This window comes from Callorhinchus milii, unplaced genomic scaffold (genome assembly GCF_018977255.1).
Source record: "Callorhinchus milii isolate IMCB2004 unplaced genomic scaffold, IMCB_Cmil_1.0 Scaffold3, whole genome shotgun sequence".
Lineage (NCBI taxonomy): Eukaryota > Metazoa > Chordata > Chondrichthyes > Chimaeriformes > Callorhinchidae > Callorhinchus > Callorhinchus milii.
Genome location: NW_024704744.1, coordinates 52737042 through 52763696, shown reverse-complemented (window position 1 = coordinate 52763696; position 26655 = coordinate 52737042). Strand labels below are relative to the sequence as shown.

At 41.1% G+C, this 26655-nt stretch overlaps 1 protein-coding gene across 2 annotated transcripts; it reads left to right on the top strand.

The window, feature by feature from the left end:
• The first annotated feature begins 2937 nt into the window (after positions 1-2937).
• Positions 2938-24389, top strand: traf3ip2a (TRAF3 interacting protein 2a). Of its 2 annotated transcripts, none has more exons than XM_007893962.2 (11): positions 2938-3012; positions 4170-4259; positions 6221-6272; positions 7370-7750; positions 12386-12620; positions 15649-15791; positions 18401-18489; positions 19227-19295; positions 20254-20370; positions 21825-21899; positions 22884-24389. In XM_007893962.2, exons 3-11 carry the CDS (start codon positions 6257-6259, stop codon positions 23055-23057), a joined length of 1299 nt encoding a protein of 432 aa, XP_007892153.1. In that variant the 5' UTR covers positions 2938-3012; positions 4170-4259; positions 6221-6256; the 3' UTR covers positions 23058-24389. The 2 variants fall into 2 exon arrangements, with proteins under 2 accessions (XP_007892153.1, XP_007892152.1); XM_007893961.2 differs by having other exon boundaries at positions 6221-6331.
• The last annotated feature ends 2266 nt before the right edge of the window (positions 24390-26655 follow it).

The following is a 26655-nucleotide window of genomic DNA, read 5'->3' as shown; positions in this document are numbered from 1 at the left end:
TATCAAATAAATCATCTTTGTTATTGCATAAATTTGTATCTATGTTTAATGTTTATTTCTGTATTCATATCATATTGGTAATATATTTTATGTTTATTATTATATATTCATATTATATTGAAATAATATTTCATATCCTGCTTCTTGTTATCTACCCTCCCCACCCCACCATTGGCTGTCAGGCTTTCAGTCTGTCTGCCACCCAACCTCTGGAACTCCATCTCAGAGTCCTCTGACTCATCCCTTCCCTCACCTCTTTCAATTTCTGTCTCAAGACTTTCCTCTTTGACTGCTCCTTTGGTTATCTTTCCCCTCCCCACCCCCTTAACTCCCATTCCTCAGCTCGCGTCCAATACAGGACTGTCAAGCACCTTGGGATGGCCAAGGACTTGGAATGTGAAAGACGCTGTATAAATGTAAATTTGTATTATATTTATGAATCAGGAAATACCAATGAAATATCGCCACAGAATTTTTGGCCCTGTGATTTCTCGCAGTGTACAATTATAATAATCCTTGCATTTGATATAGCCCCTTATCATGTCATCAGAATGACTCAAAACACTTCACAGGATTTACTGTAAAGTATAGGCATATTAGCAATGAAACATTTATCTCTTGCAAAGTTTTCTACACCATTATGGCTCCTCCGGTATAATTTCTCTGTGTTATTATTGATAGACAGAAAATGATAATAGAAATTTATCACAAACCTGATTCTAATTAATTTTAAATGCAAGTTTAATTTATTCTTATTTCATTAGACATTTTAGGTTATATTTAATAATTAAGCATTCTATAATGCACCTAATCTGAGGTTAATTTTAATACACAATTGTGCGGTACTGTAATACACATTGGAATAAGATACACTGTGAACATGTATGACAATAAAAAGATATTCATTAGCAGAAATGGAGAAGGAAAGAATTTAGGAGGAATTGTTTAAGATTTCCAGATGGTGTGAAATTAATTCACAAAACTCATAGATTTCAGGTTGCATCTTAAGGGCATTTGATCAGTGAATCAAAAAAAGCTGTGGTTCTGGATGGATGATCTGGATGAACAAGGATGAGACTTTGAGCTGTAGATTATGAGGAGAGCCAAACGAATTCTGATTAGAAAATAGAGTGGTGGGTGAAAGCAGCAAGAGGGACAAGGGTCTGTAGCGGGAGCTGACTTTGATGAGCGAATAATTCTCTTTACTCAAAGGGTAATCATAATCAATAACTGGAACCGTTTGCCAGGAAGGGTGATTGAGGCAAGGAGACTGGACTAATTTAAAAAGCAGCTTGATGATAATAATAATAATAATCATAATAATAATAATAATAATAATAATAATATTCCTTGCATTTGATATAGCACCTTATCATGTCGTTGAGATGTCTCAAAGCGCTCCACAGAATATAGTGTGAAGTGGATTGACTCTATAATGTAATGGGGGCACAGTAAGGTGGGTGTTCTGGAGAAATAAGACTGGGTTGGCCTTCTTCATACAAACCAATCTTGTGATCTTTTCTTGTCCAATGTTTTCTTACATCATCAATATGTAGGGAATTAATAATAATAACCAAATAATAACAATAATCCTTGCATTTATTATAGCCCCTTAACACTCAGTTGGCATGTCTCAAAGCATTTTACAGAATATACTGTATATTCTGTGGGCAAAATAGCAAAGAACATAAATAAATATATAATAAATAATCCTTGGATTTGATATAGCGCTTTTCACGTCTTCTCGACGTCTCAAAGCGCTTCACAGAATAGACTGTAAAGTGAATTGACCGTATATTTGTGGGAGGTTGGAAGTGGGATTTGCGAATGAAAGAGAGACACGTTTAAGATCCAGAGGCAAAACCAGCCAACATCACTGAATTACGTAGCACGTTGTAACTCAGAAACAGCCCATTCAACCCGACTAGTGCATGCCAAATTAAAACTAAAATTAAATTAAAAATCAAATGAAATGCACTGAAAGGAATAAGCCAATTTTACCAAACAAGACAATTGGTGAACTTGCTTTGTGGGGACACAGCTAAACAGGGAATCATAATAATAATAATCCTTGCATTTGCAATTGATATAGCCCTGATCTCAAAGTGCCTTATAGGACATACTGTAAAGTGTATTGACTGTATATCTTATGGGCGAAACAGATGGTGCAATAGTTGTAAACTTTTTGGAGTTTAGTGCCAAAGGAAATCCTCAGACACTGACTGAGACTGACTGACTACCTCTCTGTCTGTCTGTCTGTCTGTCTGTCTGTCTGTCTGTCTGTCTGTCTGTCTGTCTGTCTGTCTGTCTGTCTGTCTGTCTGTCTGTCTGTCTGTCTGTCTGTCTGTCTGTCTGTCTGTCTGTCTGTCTGTCTGTCTGTCTGTCTGTCTGTCTGTCTGTCTGTCTGTCTGTCTGTCTGTCTGTCTGTCTGTCTGTCTGTCTGTCTGTCTGTCTGTCTGTCTGTCTGTCTGTCTGTCTGTCTGTCTGTCTGTCTGTCTGTCTGTCTGTCTGTCTGTCTCCCTCCCTCCCTCCCTCTCCAGCCTCAGCTCAGCAGCCCCTGCAGACAGTGGGATGCTCTGGTGGCTGGAGCCTGTCCCCTCGGCTCACTGCTGTGACAGGAGCAAACCTGGACAGACTGGAGCAGGTTTCCAGATCCTGTCCATCACTGACACCCAGAACATTAATGACAGTCACACACACACACACATACACACACAGACGAAAGTTGGAGGAGAAGTTTCCGAACCGTCCCGACACGTCCTGTGCATTGATAATGACCCCAGAACCAGGGACAGGGACGGGACAGGGAGGAGGCGGATCAGAGGAGGCTTTGGGCGAGCAGTGGATCCGCGTTCCAGTAACCACTCAGCTGGAGGGTGTCCTTTGGTCCGTGGATTTGCATAGGTTGGGTGTGTGGACAGTCCCTGATCTGTGTGTGAGTTCCTCTTCCTGCTCCCAACACTTGTTCCCGACGGCCCTGAGCTGCAGCTCACTCGGCGACAGCACTGCCAGGTGGGTACCTGGGGAGGGGGCGTTGGGCTGTCCTGGACCCCCAGTGCTGAGATGTTCTTGTGTTGGTTTGGCTGCACACGGGGTGGGTGGTGTGTGGGGGGTGTAGGGGTGGGGGGGGGGGCGGTGTGTGGGGGGTGTAGGGGGTGGGGGGTGGGTGGTGTGGGGGGGTGGGGTGTGTGGGGGGTGGACAGTGAGGGGAGGTTGGAAGTGGGATTTGCGATAGAGAGAGAGACGAGGCTAAGATCCAAAGGCAAAACCAGTCAATGGTCCACACACTCCACACTTGCAATTGTTGTTGTTAATGTGTGAGGCTCCACATGTCCTTGGCTCAGTGGGGCAGCTTCTTTCTAACCTAAATGTCTGTGCCTTTTTTTGTTGTTGCTCGTCTTATGTTCTGTCCATTTGCTTCAAGTGATCTGTTCAATCACATTCTTCTTTTGTGATTGATGTTATGACATGGATCAGAAGGTTGTGGGTTCAAGCCCCCACGGGACGTTGAACTCGCATTCCACGCTGGGCAGGGCAGGGCAGGGCAGGGCAGGGGAGCGCTAAATTGTTGGAGACGCCATCCTTTGGATGATACATTATAACAGGGTCCTGTCTGCCTGTTCAGATGGATGTTAAACATCCCGTGACACTCTTCAGAGAGAAGGGAGATTCTGCTCGGATCCTGTTCAACAATTGTCCCGCGCAAAAAAAATTGGGAAATCGCTTAATGGCTATTTGTGGGGCATTGCTGTTCGCATATTGTCGGCTGCGTTTGCCTATAAAATACATAGTCAAAATCCTGTGAAGCACTTTGAGACATTGTGACAATGTGGTTGGTGCTATATCAAATGCAAGGATTTTTGTTAATTTTCCAAGCGCCCATTTTGCCATGTAAGCTTGTTTAAATTCATCTTTAGTAATCTCTATCATCTAGTCTGATGAAAATAATTAGTAAATCACTATCAGACAAGAACATCTGCCATGACCTAATAAACTGGCGGAACAGACTTGAATGGACTGAAGGCTTCGTATTGTTACTATGCTCCGAGAGAATATGTTTTAATAAGTTTAGAAAGAAATGTGAACATTTTCTGTAAGGTCGTGGCTTATGTGAAATCAGTTATTATTTTTGGAATCAATGAATATTTGTTGTGTGTTGCATTATTCAGAGGTTTGTATTGGACAAGTGCTCTCCAAGTGCTTCCACTGGCTGACCATAGATTTGTGAGCTCCACCACAGAAGATGGATTGCCTGAGAGGTATGTTTACAATTTTCTCTCTTGAAGTGGTTAATTTCAAAGTCAATAATTTATGAGACATATATCTCCAAGTCTAACACACTGGAACTCTGCTATGTAGGATGGTTGTGAGTGGGCATGACACTGATTTCTTTATTCAGAAATTCTGTTAGAAATTGTCATGTATTAGATGCCATCACATGCCTGTCCCCTTAGAAATCAGAGCATATTATTTGCTATCACATACCTGTTAATGAAACAAATGTGTTTATTTTCATTAATATATGAAAATGAATATGTACTTCCTTCTATTCATTTTCATTAAAACATACCACCTATGATAAAAGTATCTCAGCTCCGTAAATGTTTGTTCTGTCTATACCACTGCTTCACTCGAGCCATGATAAACCACCTGATCATGTCGCTGAGTCACAACAACAAGGACCCCTCTTGGGACATTCTCCCAATTGGAAAGGCAATATATAAATGCAATGTGTTGTTGTTGTCTTGGGGCACCATGCATGGATTGCATGTGCCTAACTCTGCTGGTGCTGTGTCTGTTACGTTGTAAGCAAAGGTGGCAGTAGCAGCCAATTTGCACACAGCAATGTCCCATGATGAACAGCTCTGAAGTGAATGGCTTCATCTGAAGGCTATTGACCAGGATACTAGGTGGCACACTAATGAGGATAATTGTTGTGACCAGTCTGCTTGCCCTCTCCATTTGCACTGAATGATGCTGGAGCAGGGATAACCCTAACCCTAATACAGCACCTGATAAAAGAAAAATAGAATGAATAATATGCCGAATAAAAAGAAAGAACCTAAGTTTCTCCCAGCATGCTCTTCAGACAGATGCACTTAATTGAATCATAGAATTGTACAGCACAGAAGGAGGTCATTTGGCCCATCGTATCTGTGCCAGCTCTTTTGAAAGAGCTATCCAAACCAACCCCACTCCCCCACTCCCTTCCCATAGCCCTGCAAGCTTGTTCTCATTTGTACAAAGGCACTGCCTAAATATTTCAGATCGAGTTGTTGATTTTTATTAAATGGGAGTTAGGGGAAAGTGTTTTTTGGTATATCAGAATATTGTGCTGATATTCTGATATATGTATGTATTTATGGATGTATGTTTGTCTAGCACTGATTGCATTCCCCTCACTGTGTGCTCCACACAGCAAGAACTGAAGCAGTTTAGCAGCTGAACTGCTTGCCTGTCTTCACTGCAACCTGAGCACTTAACCTTCTCTCCCAGTTTAACTGTAGTCTACTATACACTAAGAATACAGGTCATTGTATTAAGGTTCCCCTCCCAATATGTTTAAACCGCGTCAGGTATTTTCCCTTTTTCTGTCTTCCTGATCGGTATTGTCCCCATGGAGACTGTGAGCAGCCAACTTTGCGATTCTTTTCCCCTTCTACTACCACTAGAGGGCACATGGGCCCTATGGGAGTGCACATCTCCAGTTATGGTGAGATGATTCGATAACAACTTTTAAGAGAGAAGTAGATAATTATTTGGGGAGGACAAGTTTTCAGGGTTATGGGGAGAGAGCGGGGGAGTAGGGTTGATTTGGGTAGCTGTTTTAAAAGAGCTGGAACAGACATGATGGGCCGAATGGCCTCCTTCTGTGCTCTATAATTCTATGATTCTATGACTCACAATTTTCAACTTTCCTGGGTCTGACTTGCTTGTCAGTGAAAATCTCTGAATCGCTGAAAAGCAGGGAAATTATAACAAGTTTAAAGTTTTAAATATTTCAGAATATTTAAGCTCCGTTGAATGGATGCACAAAATACTGGCAACAGTTATCTGTCCAGGAACTTGAACAACCTCAGCTTACAAAGATGGGCCAACAGAGTATGAACATTGTGCTGCCTGTTTGGTTAAAAACAGGGAAATTATAGGAAGTTTAAAGTTTTAAATAGTAGCCTTGTCCGTGGTTCCAATCTGGTACCATTTTACTTAACTTTTTCAGTTGGAGCAGAACCGCAAAGCATGCCTGAGGAGGTGGATGAGACAACGGACTGGTGGGTCCCGCCTGAAGCTTCACAAGGCAGTTTTATTGGTGAAGAACAAGGACCTTTTGGTCAGTGCAATAGCAATGGAAAGCCTGACCCCAGTCCCTATCATAGCCCTTCTCTGCCCCTACCCTCTGGAACTCCATCCCACATTGCCTTCACTTCACTTCCTCCCTTGCCTCCTTCAAGACCCTCCTCTTTGACCGTGCCTTCGGCCACCCTCCTGCCCTCCGCCCTCCCTGATCCCAACCCCCCCACCCTCACATCCCTGATTGTTCAGCGCCTCCCGACGTGAAAGGCGCTTTACAAATGTAATTTTGTATTGTGTTGTACTGTAGTGCTGCACCTCATAATGACTCTGCTAATAAAATGGCTGTGGAAGGCACAGCTTCAGTGAATGGAAAGCTGGCACCTACCTCCTGTCCCCAGGCAGTTTCGGGCTCAGCCTGACTTCTGTTTCCCAAAGCTGTTCAGTGGCAGCGAGCGGCATGATGCAGGAACCCAGATTCAGTGGGGCTCAAGGTAGACCCTGAATTGGATTGGAGGGCCTTTGTAATGCCAACCAGCTTGAGCATTCTTCAAGCTGTGGAAAGAGCAAGCCTTGTCTCAGCTCCAGTACCGATTGACCTGTGGCAGGCCTGCATAAGCGTCAGAGAGGACTAGCCTAACCCACTCGGAATTGAAGGACACCTGGAACAAAGCCAGGGACAGGCAGCAAGTGGAACCAAGATTACTTGGAGTACTCTAGTGGTTAGAGTACTCGCCTCATAGGCAAGAGAACCCAGGTTCGATTCCCGGCAGGGCGAAACATTGGGCAAGTTTCCTTATTCCACATGCCTCTGTTTACCTAGCATTATGTAGGAACCCGGTTGTTAATCAATTGGTGGATCGCTTTTCCGGGGGTAATAATTCTTCAAAAAAAATACTAATTTGGTCACAAAATCCACGACTGTTTGTGAGACACTGCTGTGTGCTGCCATGTTTCGCCCACAAAATATACAGTCAATTCACTTTACAGTATATTCTGTGAAGCCCTTTGAGACATCTCAAGAACGTGATAAGGCGCTATATCAAATCAATATTATTATTATTATGATTACTTCTAGATTCTTTGAACTTTGGTGCTTCCTGGGTTGATCTGCATAAGGTTCAAAAGAGCCTCCCTGACGTTTCTCCCGATTTAAGTGGAAGTGGAGCTGACGGCTCATTCACAAACACTCCTCCTACTTTCAAGCACCAGCCCCACTTGAACTTACCAAGTAAAGACACTGGGTATGAATCCCGAGAGGATACTGGATACAGTCAGCTGGATCAACCAGGGCCGCTCATCTCTGGCCTGAATGAACTGGAGCCTCCAGGGCCTCTGTTATCCCATATGTACAGCAGGTTTACACCTTCTTACGCTCCAGCCTATCCTCCTCCATACCCTCTGGGAATTCCTCCCTACTGGAACCAGCAGGGATATCACCAGCTACAAGCTCCACCACGTAAGTGAACCAATTGCTGTTTTTTATTTTAGTTCCAGGTAGATAAGATTGAGGGTTTATTATATTTGTGGCAAAGCAATTTTTTTTGTCAGCCAATGTCTGACAATGCAGAAATCCATTTGTCACATTTAATATTATTCAAATCAGACTGAGAGTTTCATGATTCCACCTACACATGGAAATTCCCATGTCTGGGATGCAATGCGCACTCTGTCCTCAGCATTTGCCTACAATATACAGTCAGTAAAAAGCCTGTGAAACGCTTTGAGATGTCTTGATAATGTGATAAGGTGCTGTATCAAAGGCAAGGAGCATTATTGTGTCCAAACTATTAGCAAACCTAGGCCTAACATGTAGCATCACATTTAAATCGGTAGAACGTATTATGCCCCACTCAGAGGAAAACCAGTGGATATAGAAAGGCACAGAATGGCAGTCGCCCAGTTAATGGCTGTTAACCAATTGGTCTAAACGTCATAATGCCGATGTACCACATGGCTATGCCCTTGCATTGTGATTAATACTATATATATAATTATACTTGTATACTTGTAAGTCCTAATTTTAATGTAGTGGCTTATCATGTTGTCAAGATGTCACAAAGCACTTCACAGGACTTACTCCGCTTACAAAATACACAAGGACTATTTTAATCAGTTGGATTTAACCTGATTCCTTCAAAGACGAATATTATAAACTCTGTGTGTATAATATATATATATAAAAATGTACACTACCAGATATCAGTTCCTATCACTTCATCTGACACCTGCCTTTACACTACCACCAAAGAATTGGGATCTTGTGCTTGACCAACACTGTGTGGGAAATCTATGTCCCCCACACAGTAACCTCACACACGTACTCACAATTTCACAACTCTCGCACGTGGACTCTTTCACCAGTAAATCACAGCCCTGCAGAGCTGCACTGGTTTTGATTTGCCAGCGAATATAAGACTGGTAGCAATTTTGAAACAAAATATGCTTTATCTTCTTCAGAAAGAACTCCAGTACATAGATCAGAGCACCAACACAGGCCATTTGAACCATATAGTCCTCGCTGGTGTTTCTAATCCACATGATTTATTTGGAACAATATATACTGTATTCTCAAAGTAACGTGTGTAATAGATACTGCAAATTTGATATTACAATTTTTGCTACTGCATACACGACTGTGTTGCTGTAATCTGTATCCTGGCATTATGTGTAACAACAACAGCAAAATTACATTTGTACAGTGCCTTTCACGTCAGGAGGACGTCACAAGGCACTGAAGGTAGCCCTGAGTGGGAGAGTAGTCAGCTACTTAATAAGTTATGATCGTCCTTCCAGGGAAGATACTTAATAATAATAATAATCTTCATATTTGATATATTCTGTGAAGTGCTTTGAGACGTTTTCAAGACGTCTCAAAGCACTTCACAGAATATACTGTAAAGTGAATTGACTGTATATTTTGTGGGCGAAACGCAGCAGCCAATTGCGCACAGCTGTGTCCCACAAACAGTCATGGATTGAAGTGACCAATTTTTTTTTGAAAGAACTTGTTAAAAGGAGTAATGTGAAAATCTAGAGACATAGGTTTGAAATGAACAAATCGCAAGTAAATCTAGAATAAGACTCCCCTCACACCCACACAGAGCAGGGAATGTCCCAGGAAAGGCAACTTAATGCTGCATTAGTCAAATTCTTTTTTTAAAAAAAAGCACCAGATTAGTATATGGCAAGGAATGGGCAGATTGTAGGGGACGGGGAATGTTGTCTTTAACTATTGCTGTTGGTGTCTGACCTGCCAGTCAGGTGCAGCTTACCACAGTGCTCCCCAGCCCACTATGCCATTCTCCTACCATCTTTCATTTTGACCCCACTCCAGCTACCTGTACTCTGTCATTAGTGAAGCAGATATTTAGCTCAAACCAAATAACAGAAGTTAGCATTAATCGAAACATCAAATCTACAGTTGGTGTGCGATCTGAGGTATTGAATTGTCACTTTTAGACCCAAACACTGAGCTAAACCAAGAATTCTCTTGGACTGAACCACTGTAACATACCAGGGATAGTACAGGAATGAAATTCGTGATGTTTTGTAACTCGTTCCTTTATCCTAGTCATCACAAGCAACGTCTTAAGAAACATTACAGATTCCACTCCTAAGATTCGTAAAAGACAGAAACATAACCGGAAGTAAATAGTGAACACTCATTCTCAGTCAGCAGAGAAGGGATTAACAAATGGGGAAAGGTACATGAGCATGGCCTTGAAATGCTAATGATTAGTGAATATAAAGTTAGATTTTTGTAGAGCTACATCTTTCCTCTTGATTTTGAATTCTGGAGTTGTTTCCTTGGACAGATGTTTTGCTACAAAAGTGAACCCTTCCACTAACAAATCACAACATGACAAGATTGGTTCCGATGAAGAGACCCTTCGGCCCTCCGATCTCATCCCACCAGAATAGCCACCCTACCGTTCCCTATCACAACTTCAAGCTGTTTTTTTTTAAATGAGTCCAGTGTGCTGGCCCCACCATCCTTAACAACAACCTGTTCCAGTCATCAATGTATGTTTGCTTCAGTCCTCAATTTAACAGGAGGGTGCTTGACATCTTCAAGAACAAATTCCAGTACACTTATAAAATGATTCCAGGCCAATAGTGAGATATCTGATACAGGTATGTTATATTATGGGTTAGAGAAAGAGAGATCTGCAGACAGACAGAGAAAAACAGAGTCAGGAGAGCAGTCTCAGAGAAGCAGAAGGATCTTTCTGTACCTCTGTACTGTATGGGATAGCAGAGAACTCACTCAACAGTGCAGGCTGTGGGCTGGAGAGCAGTCACTAATCCCTGATTGAAATCTGGGATCATAAATTCATTTTCAAAAACTGGAGCTGAGTGCATTCCTTATAAGGACTGCTCACCAGTGCATAGCTCAAGATTAGGAACAAATGGATCCATTGCTGGGACACAGACACCCCTACTTGTTTGAGTCCCTGTCATTCATTCATGTTTGCTCCTCAATTCCAGCCAATTACTTGTCACGTCTGTTCTGAAACTTTATCCGAAGATTCACCATTCATTCCCTTCACTGATCGCGCCTCCATGACCACAGAACATGCTGGAACTTGTCAGCAGATTCTATAATGTGGTTCAAAGTGAGATCATCTGTGTATCTCTGGCAGTTTTTACAGCCCAATGGGTATAAAGTGCCTCTAATTGTGCTAAACTAAATTGCTGTACAATTAAAATAGTTGCAATCCAATTGTTTGGTTGGTGAGTACGAACATTAAGCAGATCTGATTCTTAAAGGGACCGTGTGTGTCATGAAAGTCTGATCTATCTCTTTACAGCTCTGGTAAAAGAATGCCCAGGTGTGTGATTTTTTGGCCTTGTACTTTAATGAGCTCTCTGTTGCTGGAAACTTTCCAGTGGACCTGCAGCTGTGCTAAACATAGTGACTCTCCAGCTCAGTGGCCCTCTTAATTAATATCACTCTCCTGATGGTGAGTGGAGTTATGGAGGAGGCTTTCTGCACTGTAGGTCACAGCTGATGCACCACAAGGCTTCTAGACTCTTAGTGTTCTGACAAGGTATGAACATGTCAGGTCCCTGACAGGTTAAGAGCTGCCCCAGAATGTGGTTTGTACAAGAGCCACGATGGGGTCAATTTAATCGTACTTTTGGCAGCCGATCTTAAGACCAACAATTCACCTGCAAAACACCCTCTACCCAACTCAACACTCCCCTCCCAGCTCAAATTCCCAATCAGCCGTGTAAAGTTCTTTGAGATATCCTCCTAATGTCCCAATGTGAAAAAGCGCTATATAAATAAATGTAAGTTGTTGTACATTTGATACTTACTACAACTTAGTCTGTTAGACCATTTTATCTTCAAAATTTGAATCACACAGATTTGTGAACATTTTAGAAGCCAGTCTTTTTTAAAAACGGAGGAAAGCTGCTTTTCAAATTAAGAACTTCCTCGTACAATAAAGCATCCTCTTAACTTTTCAGAGAAACTTACAGGCTATGGGCCAGATGGAATATTTGACACCTGAAGGACACTCTTGACCCTATTGCACTGGTGTGTTGCCATTTCCCGTATCAGAAAATCAGTAACCTTTCTGAGGGACATTACTAACCAAATCTGGGCAGTTTTTGCCATTTGGACTGAAGACGAGATTACTTTCAAAACCTATTTTATTCAGGATATCTGCAGCCAATAGAGGAAGCCTCACCTATCCTATCAAACTAATTTCAAATCTAAATCCTAGAAGTGAAAGCATAGCGCACTAAGTCACTGTCCAGCCCATTTCTTTATTATGCTTAGTTTCTAGTTTCCTGACTTGTTGATCCTTCGAGATCATAGATGTCATATAGACTTGGCCACCCATCACATTGAATGAATGGCACCAGGAAAGTAGAGGTACCAGTCAGAGAAAAAATAGAAACTGACCATTAAAAGTACAGAGCCCGTGTAACTGCTGGCAAATGGTCAGTCTCTTACAGGTTGTGATTAGAAGTTTTCTTGTACAAATTCTCTGAGCTGCAAATACAGAAGTAGATTTATTCTTGGTGAGAAGTTTTGAAGTATAGCTCCAGTTAATTTTTTACACTTTTTTCCTTTCAGATGGTGCAAATTATAATCCTGCCGTCTGTGAGTGCAGCCAGTGCCATGCCAATGCACATCCACACTTCCCCTTCACTCCACCCATAAAATCAAGACAGGAGATGCCTGTGGCTCCTGCTCAGTTGCATCCAGGTATGATGGCTGACTTCCTTCCTCCATTCTTTTCGAGCTATCAATACGGTGGAGGTGCCCAGAGCAGCTTCAGGCAACTTGTTCAAGCACAGCAGGATTTTGGGTGAGTACGTCACTAAGCACCTATGCCAGCATCTTCAGTATTTTATATTTTGGTGTTTTCTGGAGCATTGTTGTTTAAACATCTGTCAACCCTGTCTGAAACCCTTGTCCACACCTTTGTCACTTCCTGTCTGGACTATTCTAATGCCCTCCTCGCTGGTCTCCCCAGCTCCACCATACACAAAATCCAATTAATTCAAAACTCCACCGCCCGGATACTCACCCACACAAAACTCTGTACCCCCATCACACCAGTCCTTGCCAAGCTCCACTGGCTCCCAATTACTGAATGGATCAATTTCATGATACTCGATTTCAAATCCCTTTAGGCCCTCGCACCTCTCTATCTATCCAACCTGCTGACCCACCACTCACTGCCTCCACTTGGCTGCCTCCAGTCTCCTGTTTGTCCCTCATGCCCTCCATTCCACCATCGTTGGCCGTGCCTTCAGCCACTATGCCCCAAAACTCTGGAGCTCTCTCCCTCAATCCCTCCACCTTGCCCCTTCCCTCCCCACCTTCAAATCCCACCTAAAGACCTTTTTTGATTTTGCTTATGGTCACCTCCCCGTCCCTCTCTCCCTGGCTCAGAGTCAGACTCCGCCACTGTAAAGCGCTCCGGGACATGCCCCTGCGTGCAGTGCGCTATATAAATGCAAGTTTTTGTTCATTCATATTGGATCCCATTTGTAACTCAAAAAGATGATTGTGTTTTAGTAAAATTTAAAAATGAATGAACCAAGGAAAACAATGTGAGAATAAAATAAGAATGAAGCAACATCAAAACGTGAAATGAGAAACAGACTGATACAATTCAATGCAAATTTGCATTTATATAAGGCCTTTCATATGTGGAAGACGTCGCAAGGTGCTGGACAGTCCCAGATTTGCACCCGAGCTCGGGATGGGGGGCGAAGGGGTGGGGGGCAACAGTGGTGAGTGGGAGAAAGATGGCTGAAAGCATCATATGATATCATATGACGCCTGTACACCCCAGGAAACTTCTGGGTAATTGCTTTTCGAAGCTAAGGGTCTTTAAATAACAACTTGCATTTATATAGCACTCATCACGCAGGGTAGCATCCCAGAGTGCTTGACGGGTGGAGCACGACGTCCAGCTGGGAGGAGTACTTTTATTTTATAATATTATAATCATAGAATCCTAGAATATTACAGCAAAAAAGGAAACTACTTGGCCCATCGTTTCTGGGCCAAGTAGTTTCTTTGGAAGTTCCACTATCCCATTCTTTCCCCATAAACCTGCAAAATTTTCCTTTTCAAGTACCTAGCCAATTCCCTTTTGAAAGTTGTTATTGAATCTGTTTCCAGCACCCTTTGGAGTAGTGTATTCCAGACCGTATCAACTCTCTGTATTAAAACAAAATGTCTCCTCATCTCCTCTCTGGTTCTTCTGCCAATTATCATAAATCTATGTCCCCTGGGTACCGACTCACCTGCCAGTGGAAACAGTTTCTCCCTATCTACTCTATCAAATATTATATATATTATTATATATTATATAACACTTAATCATTTAATTAATTATGCATTTAATTAATTAAATGTTAATTAAATACTTCAATTGAATTTTAAAACATTTCCAAATTGTTGCTTTAAACTCTGGGATAGGATCACCCAGGACATCTTTGCACAAGCAGCCCTTTGGCCATCGAGTTTCATTTCTGGTCGGTAAGAGATGAATTCCTGAGGGACTCCTTCCCTCATTCTGTTCAACAAACCTCACAGGGTGTTAAGTTGCAAGGTGATAGGTGCCACATTAGGTTTTTCTGGTGCTACGCTATCCTGTAGATCTAAACCCTCAACCTCCCTGAGCTCCCCCTTACACTCACCAAACCAGTGCACAATCTAGGCGTCCAATCTACCTCCACATTGCCCACCTCTGACCGTACCTTACGCCAAATGCAGCCGAAACCCTCGTTCATGCATCACCTCCCGCCTGGATTACTCAAACGCACTCCTCACCGGTCTCCCCAGCTCCACCATTCAAAATATCCAACTCATTCAGAACTCTGCTGCCCACATACTGACCCGAACCAAACTCCATACCCACATCTCACCAGTTCTGCCCAGGCTCCACTGGCTCCCCATCACCAAACGGATCAACGTCAAGATCCTCACACTCGTGTTCAAATCCCTTCACTCCCTGGCACCTCCCTACTTTTCCAACCTCCTCACTCTCCAATTCACCACCCGGCGCCTCCGCTTGACTGGCACTGGCCTCCTGCTCGTCCCTCACATTCTCCACTCTACCATCGGAAGTCGCACTTTCAGCCACTACGCTCCAAAATTCTGGAACACTCAATTCCTCCACCTTGCCCCCTATCTCCCCTTTTTCAAGTCCCGTCCGACCATGCTTACAGTCACCTCCCCCTGCCCACCCCTGACTCGGAGTCGGGCTCCGCCACTGTTAAGTGTTCTGAGACTCTACCTTGCGTGGAGGGCACTACATAAGTGCAAGTTGTTGTTGCTACAAACTGGAGAGGTCTGGAGTCATGGATCCAACACTTTAATGTTGAAGCCATTGGGCCACCCATAGATGGTAGGTAGTACTTTCACCCAGTATTATCCCACGTAAGCTCCCATCACAGGACCAAAGTACAGTATGTGACAATTTTTGATTGTATTATACATCTCAACATTATTGATCTTTTCCAATTTTTTTCTTCAACGCTCCAATGCAATGGTAGTTTATTATTCACTAATCAAAATTATTCACTAAATACTGATGGTTTAGTGATGAATCTGCGGTTCGACATAAATAATACATACTTGTATTCAAAACAGTTGTAATTTTGTATCAATAACATGTTTGTGTTGCTTCAAAATGCTTGTATTTTTACCCTGTGTGAGAACGTTCATTTTGTTGTGGTTTGTGATTTGTTCTTCACCCCTATTGGGTGAAAGCCTACCAGATGGCCAAAAGAAACAGTTAATGTTCAACCTTGCAAACCAGTAAGCCACTTGCTGTGGTTTGCCTAAAGAATAACTCATAACTCTTTTTGAAACAGAAAGGAAGCAGTTCTAGCCCAGCGGAAAATACGTTCCCAACAGACCTCTGATCGAATTTCACACGTCCACCAACCTTTATCAGCTCCACAAGACCTGCCTGCGAGCCGTGTCCCCAAAACAACTAGTCTTCCAGACGCATTACGTAAGTGCCTTCTGTCCCCTGTTCAGTCATTTAGCTGCTCATCATGATACAGTTAGTAGGAGCTAACAAAGGACTTGGACACAACTGCTCTTAAATTAGGGATGGGCAATTATTTGGGCTGGCAGGCCACTTCGATTTTTGGTAAGCTTCGCGGGCCAAACAAATAATATAGATGCAAATGCTTAATAATAGTTCAAAATCAAGTCTTACATTTGTACATGCATAAAATAAAGTCTGTATAATTCCCCCTTCCGTTGCAGTTTTGAATTCAGTTCATTCATGTGGTCCATGATATCAATGGCAAATGCAAAATCAGAGAGCCAATTCGTATCATTCAGCTGTGGGAAATCCAAATCTTTTGTTTCATGTCCAAAAATCAATCAATCTCTGTTCTCAGTTCCCACACTCTTTTCAAGACCTTTCCTAAACTAAGCCATCTTACATTTGTGTGATACAGAAAATCTGTGGGCTTGGATTCCAATTCCTCAAGCAGAGTTACAAATTGCCTGTGGTTTAATCTTCTTGCTCGAATGTAGTTGACCACTTTCGTAACTGTGTCCATGACATTGCTTAGTTTTAGAACACTCTTACAGAGGACCTCTTGGTGGATAATGCAGTGTAGAAAAACAATATTCTGTTCTGGATTTGTTTCTTTGACTTGATCTTGAATTCTTTTCAGTAACCCATCATTTTTGCTTGTCAGATTTGGGCTTCCATCGGTGGTCACAGTCACCATGGTTTCCATTCCTAATTTTAAGATACACATATTTACTGCCTCCAAAAAGTCTTCTCGAGTTGTCGTATCTTTCATTGACTGCATTGATGCCAATTCTTCTGTGAGCTCAAAATGTTTGGTGATACCTCAAATAAAAATTATCAACTGGGCTGTGTCTTTGACAACACAACTCCCGTCGAGTGCCAGTGAAAAACATGCAAAATCACTTACTTTATTTTGTAACTGCAAATATAGGTTCTCAGAGATATCCTCAACACGTCTAACAATAGTTCGCCTGACAAGCTAATGTTCTCGAACTGTTTTTTTTTGTCTGGGCATAAAATCGAGGCAGTCAACCATACATTCCTTTATAAATTCTCCTTCAGAGAATGGTTTGCTGTTTTTGGCAATTTTGTTTGCAATCACGTAACTCACTCTTGTAATCTCATCCTGGGACCCAAATTGTTTAGTAAAAATGCTTTGCTCTTTTTGCAATCGAACAACAATCTCATCAGCTTTATTCCTCTTTTTCTTCGGCAGAAACGTTCTTACATTTGCAAGCATGTTTGCTCTCAAAATGGCGATTCAAGTTGTAGTCTTTGAGCACTGCCACACTTTCTTTGCAAATTAAGCACACAGCTTTTCCACCCACACTGGTTAAAAAAAATATTTAGAAGTCCATTCTTTGTTGAATATTCGGCCTTCAGGGTCCACTTTCTGCTTCTTTGATAAACTCATTTCAAGTTAACGTCCTCTTCAGTGAAAAGTATTGCCGCAGTTGCCACGCGTGTTTGAAAATTTGCTGATCCATACATTTCTGACGTCAGCCTGATTCAACACTTAAGGGAGCGTGCGCACAATTTAGAAGTGTGATTGCCTGATGTTCCCGGTCAGATTCAAATCTAAAATTTGTGTGACTTTCTGGGACTGAACAAACTATAATTTTTTCTATTGCTAGGCACAATGACGGGCTGGATAGAATCATGTGGCGGGCCCGAAATGGCCCGGGCCATATTTTGCCCACTCCTCTCTTAATTCATGTTAGAGCAAGTCCACTTCTGATTCAAGCTTTGCTCTTGCAATAAAGTGAGCTGCTCGTTGTGGTTTGTCTGAAGGATAAATCGTAACTTTTTTGGAGCACAAAGGAACCAAGAAAACCGAGGTTCTGTCACAATCGTTTCAAACACAAAGTATGCAAAACGCATCTGAGGGGAACTTTGGGCTTTGAGATACGTTTATAAATTAAGAGAGGAAGCTCTAAATCTTAGTGAAACAATCTCAGGAAGTGCCCTGCTCAGTTTCTTAAATTCATTCACACTGACCTGTGAGTGTCCAATTCGGGTTTATACTATAATTGTCAATTCTAATAAGCACAGGCTAGAGCTAGAGAGGATTCAGCCCTACCGCTACCAACTCCCCCCTCCAATCTACCTACCTCTTTAAGGGGAGCTGGGAATGCCCTGAGCCCTGAGGAGGAGCAGAATAGAGCCCCTAGCCTCCTCCCACCTGAATTGTAGACAATTTCACTGCACAATTACTATTTTCATTTTTCTTTATGAGTCACTTGGCTGCCATTGGACGTTTAATTGAAATGGTAACCAGAAGAGATGGGCTGACCAGTTAGTCGGGCCATGCTATGGTTTGTCTGTTTACTGTGAGAACAATGATCAGGCAAATAACTTTGGAGCTTTTTGACAGCAAATCCTTTGCATGAAAAAAAGCTAGTAATCCTCTCCACATACACAAGCCCTGAGTACCGTACACCACAAACCAGCACATTACTGCCTCAATCCTGACCCATTATAATCAGTGTTTACTCACTGGAAACAACTCAGATGGAGTAGATTAAGTCTGCAGGTTTTCAGCAGCTCACTGCGCTCTTTTTCCCTTATAGGAAAAGTATTTGTAACTTACTCCGTGGACGTAGCAGATGAAATTCTAATATTTGTCAACTTTCTGCGAACAAATGGCTTTCAGGCAGCGGTAAGTCCTACATCTCTGTCTCCATTTTTTTTCTCTCTTTTCTTCTCCAACATTCTTCCTTCCCCTCTCCTGAGAATGTCAAATTCTTTGTTTTCCCTTCTATTGAGGTTTAGTTCCACAAACTCCCTCCTATACCTCGCCCAGTGGTGGTGGTTCGTGCTTTGATAGTACAGACTATAAAAATCACAATCGGGATTCTCACAGGATTCATAAGTATTGATCCTGCCAGGAGCCAGATGTGTTCCAGCCAGCTTGCATTTGAAGCTTCCTAGGAGTCATTGTAATGTATTTCTAGTTTCCTTATCCAGGAATCGCATTCAAAATCATTGCATTTTAAACCCCATTATATATGGATTCCTTCTGAACATGTCACATTGCCCATTTATGAGGATGGTTACCCTGTTTCCAGACTTCACTCACTATCATTTTGTTTTCTTGTCATTTCTTATCAGTTCTCCTTAGGACATTTTTAGTTCACCCAAGTGACCATGATTTATGTCAGGTGGGCAGTGAGTGTTGATAGCCTATTCAAACCACAGGGGTTTCCTTAATTGAGCCTGATCCTTTCCTCTCCCGCTGTCCACACTTGCGCTCATTCAGCCAGCTCTGCCTTCTCCACATCCCTCATCCCCTCTACTCCGCCATGGCAAAAATGTGTTCTCTGATGAATTCTCAGACCACATCATTCAATGTGAATGTTACAATGGAAACTAACCTGAGTTGCTGCTTTACTGCAGATTGATATTTTTGAAGACTCTGTTCGTGGTATAGACATTATCAAGTGGATGGAAGGTTACCTGACTAATGTAAGTAGAGAGTTGGATGCTGAATGTCACACAAACGTGAAATAAAACGTTATCACACATATATATTGGGGAAATGCTTGAGACCATTATACAGGATGCTGCCATTGCTCATCCTAACAGTATGAACATGACAAAGAATGGTCAATCTGCATTTAGAAGCAAACAGGATTTGAGCTCACAGTCTAGGCTGGCACTTCAATGCAGTCCTGGGGGCGTGAGGAGTTGGGAGTGCTGCATTGTTAGATGTGCCATCCTTCAGATGAGCCAGCGCCTTGGGACATCCTCCCGACGTGAAGCACGCTATACAAATATAATTTTGTTGTTGTTGCGACGTTAAGTCAAGGTCTCATCCGTTTGTTCAGGTGGACGATAAAGATTATACAGAAACTAGACTTGATATTGAATTAACCTTTATACTCGCAACTCAAGTGAGTATCTAGTCTGCAACCCTATCCTGCCCCTCGTTTGGTATTTGAACTTGGCCACATTACTTTCAGCACTATCTTTAGCTGTAATCAGCTACATTTGTATCTTAAAGGAGACCGTGGTAATACATTTATGAAAACGATTATAAGGAATGAGTAATGAAACTGAAGTCTGATTGAAGAGTTCAGATGAAGTGTATGAACCACAAAAACTTTGCTCACCAAATGTCTCAATTAAGGGCAAGTTTTATTACAAAAGACAAAATACTGCATATGTTGGAAATCTGAAATAAAAACAGAAGTGACTGGGAATACTCAGCAGATCAGGCAGCAGCTATGGAGAAAGGAAAGTGAGTTAACGTTTCACGTCGATGACCTTTCGTCAGAACAATGAGTTCTGAAATACAATACAATAAAATACATTCATATTATTGTCAGCAATAACACAACATTATCACACTAATAATAATGGCAATCATACATGAGGTGGACTATAATTGCAGAATAGTCATTGCTTTGTTCTTCTTTTGCAGAGGGCAGTGATGATTGTAGTAGCAATTAGTCCAAAGTACAAACGGGACATTGAAGGAACTGAGTTGGAGCAGTTAAAAGATGGACACAGTTTGCACACAAAATACATCCATAAAATGGTGAGGAAACAGAATTTGTGAATCTTGATATAAGCCGATTTTCAATTCAGCATTTGTAATCAGGTTATGGAATAAGTATATTAACACTGGAATTTTCATTGTTTATTTAAATCCTTTTTTTAAAAAAAAATAAGTTCTGGTAACAGAACATTTTACATAAAGCTTTAGAATAAGTCAGATATATTCTCAGAATTGAGACCACCCTAACCATCCAATGAAGGCCCAAGCCCACACATAGATAGATATAACCAGCTTTGGCATACACTGCAAAAATAAACCATTAAATCACAAATCATCTCTATAGAAGGTACTAGACAAAAGTAGAATTTCCAACTTGCTGGCGCACTTATAGGAAGGAACTAATTTACTTAATAATAATTGAAAAGGATTCCTAATTGTACCTGACTCTCTCTTTCCCCCCACCCGCCCAGTGTCTCAGCAACAGCAAAGCTCTGTTACTTAGAACCAATAATATAATAATAATAATCCTTGCATTTGATATAGCGTCCAATTTTTAGACAAGAAAGCAGAAAGTGAGTGCCAGCAGAGTGAGCAATTTCAGAGTTGAGTTCATCCAGTCTTCTTTTATCTCCAGGCAAGTGTCTGATCACATACAGTGTCAGTGTAAAAAGTGGCATGGCTTTCAAAGATAGTCTTATTCACCACACTCCATCAAATTCTCAAAATAAATTATGCATATTGACATGATCAGAGATTCATTCTCTCAGGACAAGTGGCACAGTTTTAGCATCATCCAATCCTTAATGTTTAAGGAATTAGGAATAATTATTTGTTTTAACTGATGTGAAGTTGTAATTGTCTTGGAAACCTACCAATTTGATAACAGTACAAGGATTGTTTAGAAGATATATTTTATCCCTTTTTTAATCCAAGTCTCCAGGTAAAAGGAAAGGGCACAGTGCCAATGCTCCAGTTTAAAAGTTGAAGTGGAGCCATTTAATATTCCAGTCCCCAGAGGTGTGAAAACGTCAAATAGTAACCAAGTTCTGAAGCTCAAGCGAATGAGATTTTGAAATATATTCATGATTTTCCCATTGCTGAATTTGCCTCCCACCCCCAGTTTCTTCCCAACTGTCTAGATGACAATGGCAATGCTTTAGTGCTTAACCCAAATATCCAATGTACAGATGAGAAACCAGAAAATATGAGCCACTCAGCTGATACTCAGTTTACTGATTTCCAAGAGAGTTGGGACGAATCCTGGGGAGGGGGAAATCAGGAATAAACCCTAACAAATAAAGCCCTGCCAGTTTTCATTCCCTTCCTCCAGTGATTGGATCTGTTATCATCTGGGATCATTCTGGTGCAAATGTCCAAAGACGCTGGTGTGGAAGCTTTTCTGTCTCAGTCTATGTTACACCTCAACTAAGATAGTGTGTGACCTTGGCTGATCACAGTTGAGCCTTAACTGTTGTTTGTGTTTTTCCTTTCAGATGCAGATTGAGTTTATACAGCAAGCAAGTATGAACTTCAGGTTTATTCCTGTACTGTTTGCCAATGCCACCAAGGCAAGTAAAAAAAAACCTTCCATTGCTCTGCAAAAATAATGCAAAAATGCAAAATACAACTCTGTACATGAACGCAGTAGACAAAAATGGAATTTGAACCTGACATTTATAGGAATCAACTGATGGATTCAATAATAATTTCAGCACAAGATATCCAATACTTATGTCCAGATTGAAAATTTCCCAACATGAATCATAGAGCTGCAGCAAAGGTTAGAAAATTGAAGGGAGAATTCCTGGAAACGGTGGCAGTTGTTATTTTAAGCTTTCGGTTGGTGACATCTGGCTTAATTTCTCTGAATTCACCAAATCAGGCATATGTTTTTTGCTACTCCTGTCAATTTTTTTTAACTATACCTCAACTTACAGTAACTAGTTAGAATTCAAGTGACTAGTTGCTGAATAGGTTTGCCTGTGCTGGTTTCAGAGATTACAATGCTAATGTATCAAAAGCAGACAACAATTAAATAGCCACAAGATGGCATTGTCCTATAAGTAGATGCAGTACTAATTTGAAGAGACCAAGACTTGTACCTGCTGATTGCTGTCTCACTGGATCACAACCCATTTGGAGGAAAGTTGACAACATACAGAGCAACCTTGACATTAAACTTTTTTTTAACTGGTACATACTGTAATATTAATATTTTTTAAAAATGTAAGTATTATTATTGCAGTTTTATAGCTTGGTAAATGCTAATGCTGAGATCTAAAGTGTCCATGCGGGAAACTGGTCTAATGTCCAGACCTAATCAAATAAAGCTCTTCCCTCTACATGATCCAGAATAAAACAGCTAAACCCAGATTATAGGATTGATCAGTAAGGCTTCAAAGGGATTAAGAGTATAACTAAAACCTCTCACAGCAATAAACAAGCACAATGCTACCCAAGATGTGGTTTGTGTAAACAAATGGATGATACTCTTCAGTGTTTTCCCTCGGCCCATTTTACATTGTAAACTTCAAATCCCCCTTTTGTTGCAGGATCACGTGCCTCACTGGCTGAACAACACGCTCATTTACCAATGGCCAAAGGACCAAAAGCGAATACTTCTCCGTTTGCTGCGTGAAGAGGAATATGTTGCTCCACCTGTCGGACCACTGCCTACCATCAAGACTGTCCCAGTTATCCCCTTACCACAATTTCCCGGCTCCTAATTTAAGTTGTGTCAAACATTCTTGCCTTAGTAAAATTACTTTAGACTGTGGAGTGTGCATGGTACAGTATTGTGTTTAAACAATGAGCCCTACAAAGCTGCTATGGAGCTGATTTCTTGGGAGTCTCTGGCAGTGCAGGTTCCACATTGATCACGTTAACAGCCTGTTGACTAGTAAATGTACCAAACTACAGCACACTGGCTACCTATTACTGAACTACTAGGTGTAATACATCACAAGATTAGTTTGAGCGCCTTCAGCCCATTTGTTCTCATTTCTGTCTTCCCATCGAGCTGTTTTGTAAATGATTCCTGTGTCCTGGCCCACCCTTCAAGTGGCAACCTGTTCCAGTTGTTAATTACCCTTTGAATAAACAAATACTTTCTGGGGTCAGTCCTGAAAATGTCCTTTGTAATCCTAAACCTGTGTTCTTTTGTTCTGCTCAGGATATCCAAAAGTAATTTTTACTGTTTCGATCCCATTTAGAAACGTGTATTACTTTATAAGGTCCCTCCTGAGATGTCTTCTTTCAAAATTGAAGAGGCTGAGTACTCATAGCACATTCCTTTAACCTGAGATCATCCTCATTGATCTCTCAGGTCTGAGCAGCCCCTTATCCAACCAGCACTGTAAGCAGCACACTCTGGATGCAGTCTGACCTAATATCACTTAAGTGTGATGTCCGGGGGTCTGCAACTGATTTTCCAGCATCCTTTTTGCCTTTTTAATGCTGATGCACACTGTTTTGATATGGGTATCGATGATTCAACTAACACCCCTAAATCTCTTTCATCTTTTCTTTGGCAAGTTCATGGAGAACACGTGCTTCATATTCTCACCTCCCAAAAGTCATGCCTTGGACTTACATAAATTGGTTGATTTGCAAATCATCAGCCCATGTGCAGACGAATTAGGATCTCAAGAACTGAAAATTCAAGTTGTCTATGTTTTACATTTAAAAAAAACTTCTATAAATATACCAAAAGCTGCAAAGACTAACAATGCCATATTTTGTGCTTATTGCAAAAAGTAACCCCAGTTTACAGTGCATTCTGTGCATTTGTTTAATTCTGCTGTATAAAATTTGAGTAACAGTAGACATACTCTAAGAGTGAGAATGTGCTAGCTGATGACCTTGACTTCCCCCATTCCTTGTTGCGGTGCACATGGAAAACAGATGATATCAATCCTTACACTGCATTTGGCCGTTAAGTTCCTGAAAATATAATTGAAATTCAACTTTTAATCTATCACTGTACAAAATAGATTGCTCCATTTTCAGAAGTGTAACCATTGACTTGTATTTAAAATAAATGAAACACAATTTCCATACTCCTCCCATTTAGTTAATTATTTGAAATCAACCCTATAAAGATTTTCTGCACTCAATCATTGATGTTTATCTGACACTCACTGCAACTGAGCCTCTGTATGATACCCTATCTACAATTTTCCACATTTCTTAAAGTTAAGACTGAATTTAAGAATTTTCCACAATTCTGTGCAATCTTAACTTTTAAGAGAAAATGGTCTTACCACCTGAGACAAGGTGGAATGTTGGACCTCTGAGTAATCAGGCTTTTAGCTTTTAACAAGAAGTGAAATAAAACTTCAAAGGGAACAAAGACAATTTGTCAAACAATGTATTAACAAATTGCAACAATTGTCTACTTTATTATGAAATATCCACTTAGCTTGTCTAAGAATTTTTTCATTAGACAGAGCGCTTTGCTTGCGGTCTTAAAGAACCATTGCTGTGTGTAAACAGCTTTAAATATACTGTTTATATTTATATTTTGTTTTGTCCCCAAATATACTACAGTCAATTCACTTTACAGTGTATTCTGTGAAGCGTTTTGAGACGACTCAGAGATATGATAAAGCACTATATCAAATGCAAGAATAATTATTTAGTTGGCTGCTTCAGCGATTAAAAAAGGGAATGGCTGTATGGACAACCATTATCGATAATCATTAAGCAGATCATAGAATCGTGCAGCACAGAAGGAGACCATTTGGACGATTCTGTCTGCGCCAGCTCTTTGAAAAGAGCTATCCAATTCAATCTCACTCCCCCGCTCTCTCCCAATAGCCCTGCAAACTCGTCCTCCTGATGTTTAAAGAAAGTTGTTGACATATCCCAGTTGCAAGAATGTCCCACGTCTTCTCTTCCCAAATAAGTGGGGGAAATGTGAAACAAAATGATTTGTATAAAGGCCTTTCCCTTTAAGGAAAGATAGTGTCAACGGAAAAACCCAAGCTGGAGATGCGGTCAAAGCACTGCAAGACAATATCCTTTGTGAAGGTGCTTTAATTAATGCAAGTTTTTATTGTTGTAAGTTTCCTGTTACAATGGAGTGGGGACTGGTGGCTTGCCCTGTTTATACCTCTAATTATTGGTGAAACTTTACTTGCTACACAATCTACTACCATGTTATTTGTAAAACTTGTGAAACCAAAGGAATACAATTTACATTTATATAGCACCTTTCACATTGTGATGACATCTCAAAGCTGTTCACACTGCTGTTTGGGCACCTGAACTAGGGGTTGAGAGCTGAAGAGGGTGGGGAGAGAAAAGATGACCTAAAGCGCAGTTAAAACGGTACATCTTGAAATGGAAGCAATAATTAAAAACTCTTCCCTTTTTGTGACGCACACAAGAGATTTCTGCTGGGAAAGTTGAAATCTTGATTTTGATAAGAAACAATTGCAGTTTTCAGCAAATAACTACTTTATTTTCTTAAAATTAACTCTTCATTGTCTTCGTGTTTGATTTTTCTCATTCTCCAATTCTACATTCTTTCCCCTCCCCATTTTATAATTTTTACCATGTGGTTTCAGGCATCAATTTGTTTTAAGATTGATGATTTGTTCGTTATTAATTCCACAACAGATTTCCTTCACATCAAAGGGGTAAATGTTGGGTTAAATTGCTTTCAGCTTGGTTAGCCAAGTGGCTTGACTGCACATTTATGTATGGTGTTCTGCATTTTCCCACCATTGTTTTTCTTTCATGACTGTGATATCCGTCATCCCAACACTATAAGCTGCAAAGATAGTGTGTGCTCCAAACACCTTTCAGAAAGAAGCTGCATGGAATTACATGCCTCCCAACCAAAAAATGGCACTCCAGATTTCAGTTTAACCTCAGAAACATCTGATATGCTCACAGCAACATGACTCCAAACAGCTAACCTCAGAATATCTTTCTCACTCTCCCGATCCAAAGTCTTGACAAAGCTGCTTCCTCTGATGGCTGGGGATAAAAGCACCACAATGCAGACAAGCAAGTGACAGGCTTGTGCTGATGTTGGCCAATCTCAACCAGGGCACTAGTCAAGGCATGATACACATGATCTCAGCGCTCCTGGATTAGGGAGGTGAAAAGTAGACAGGATTCTTGTTTCTAAATCCCATCACTCAAGTAGTTTTAAGAGATTGAAACTAAGTAACAACTGCACACATGTTAATTAGGTTAGAAAGTGGTTGTCATGCTCTTTTCCTCCTTACATTTCTCTCATTTCCTCTCCCAAAAGCCATTTGACTTTTTTTTCTTTTTACTGGTTCCCCAGGCTCCAGTTACCTTCTGGTACAT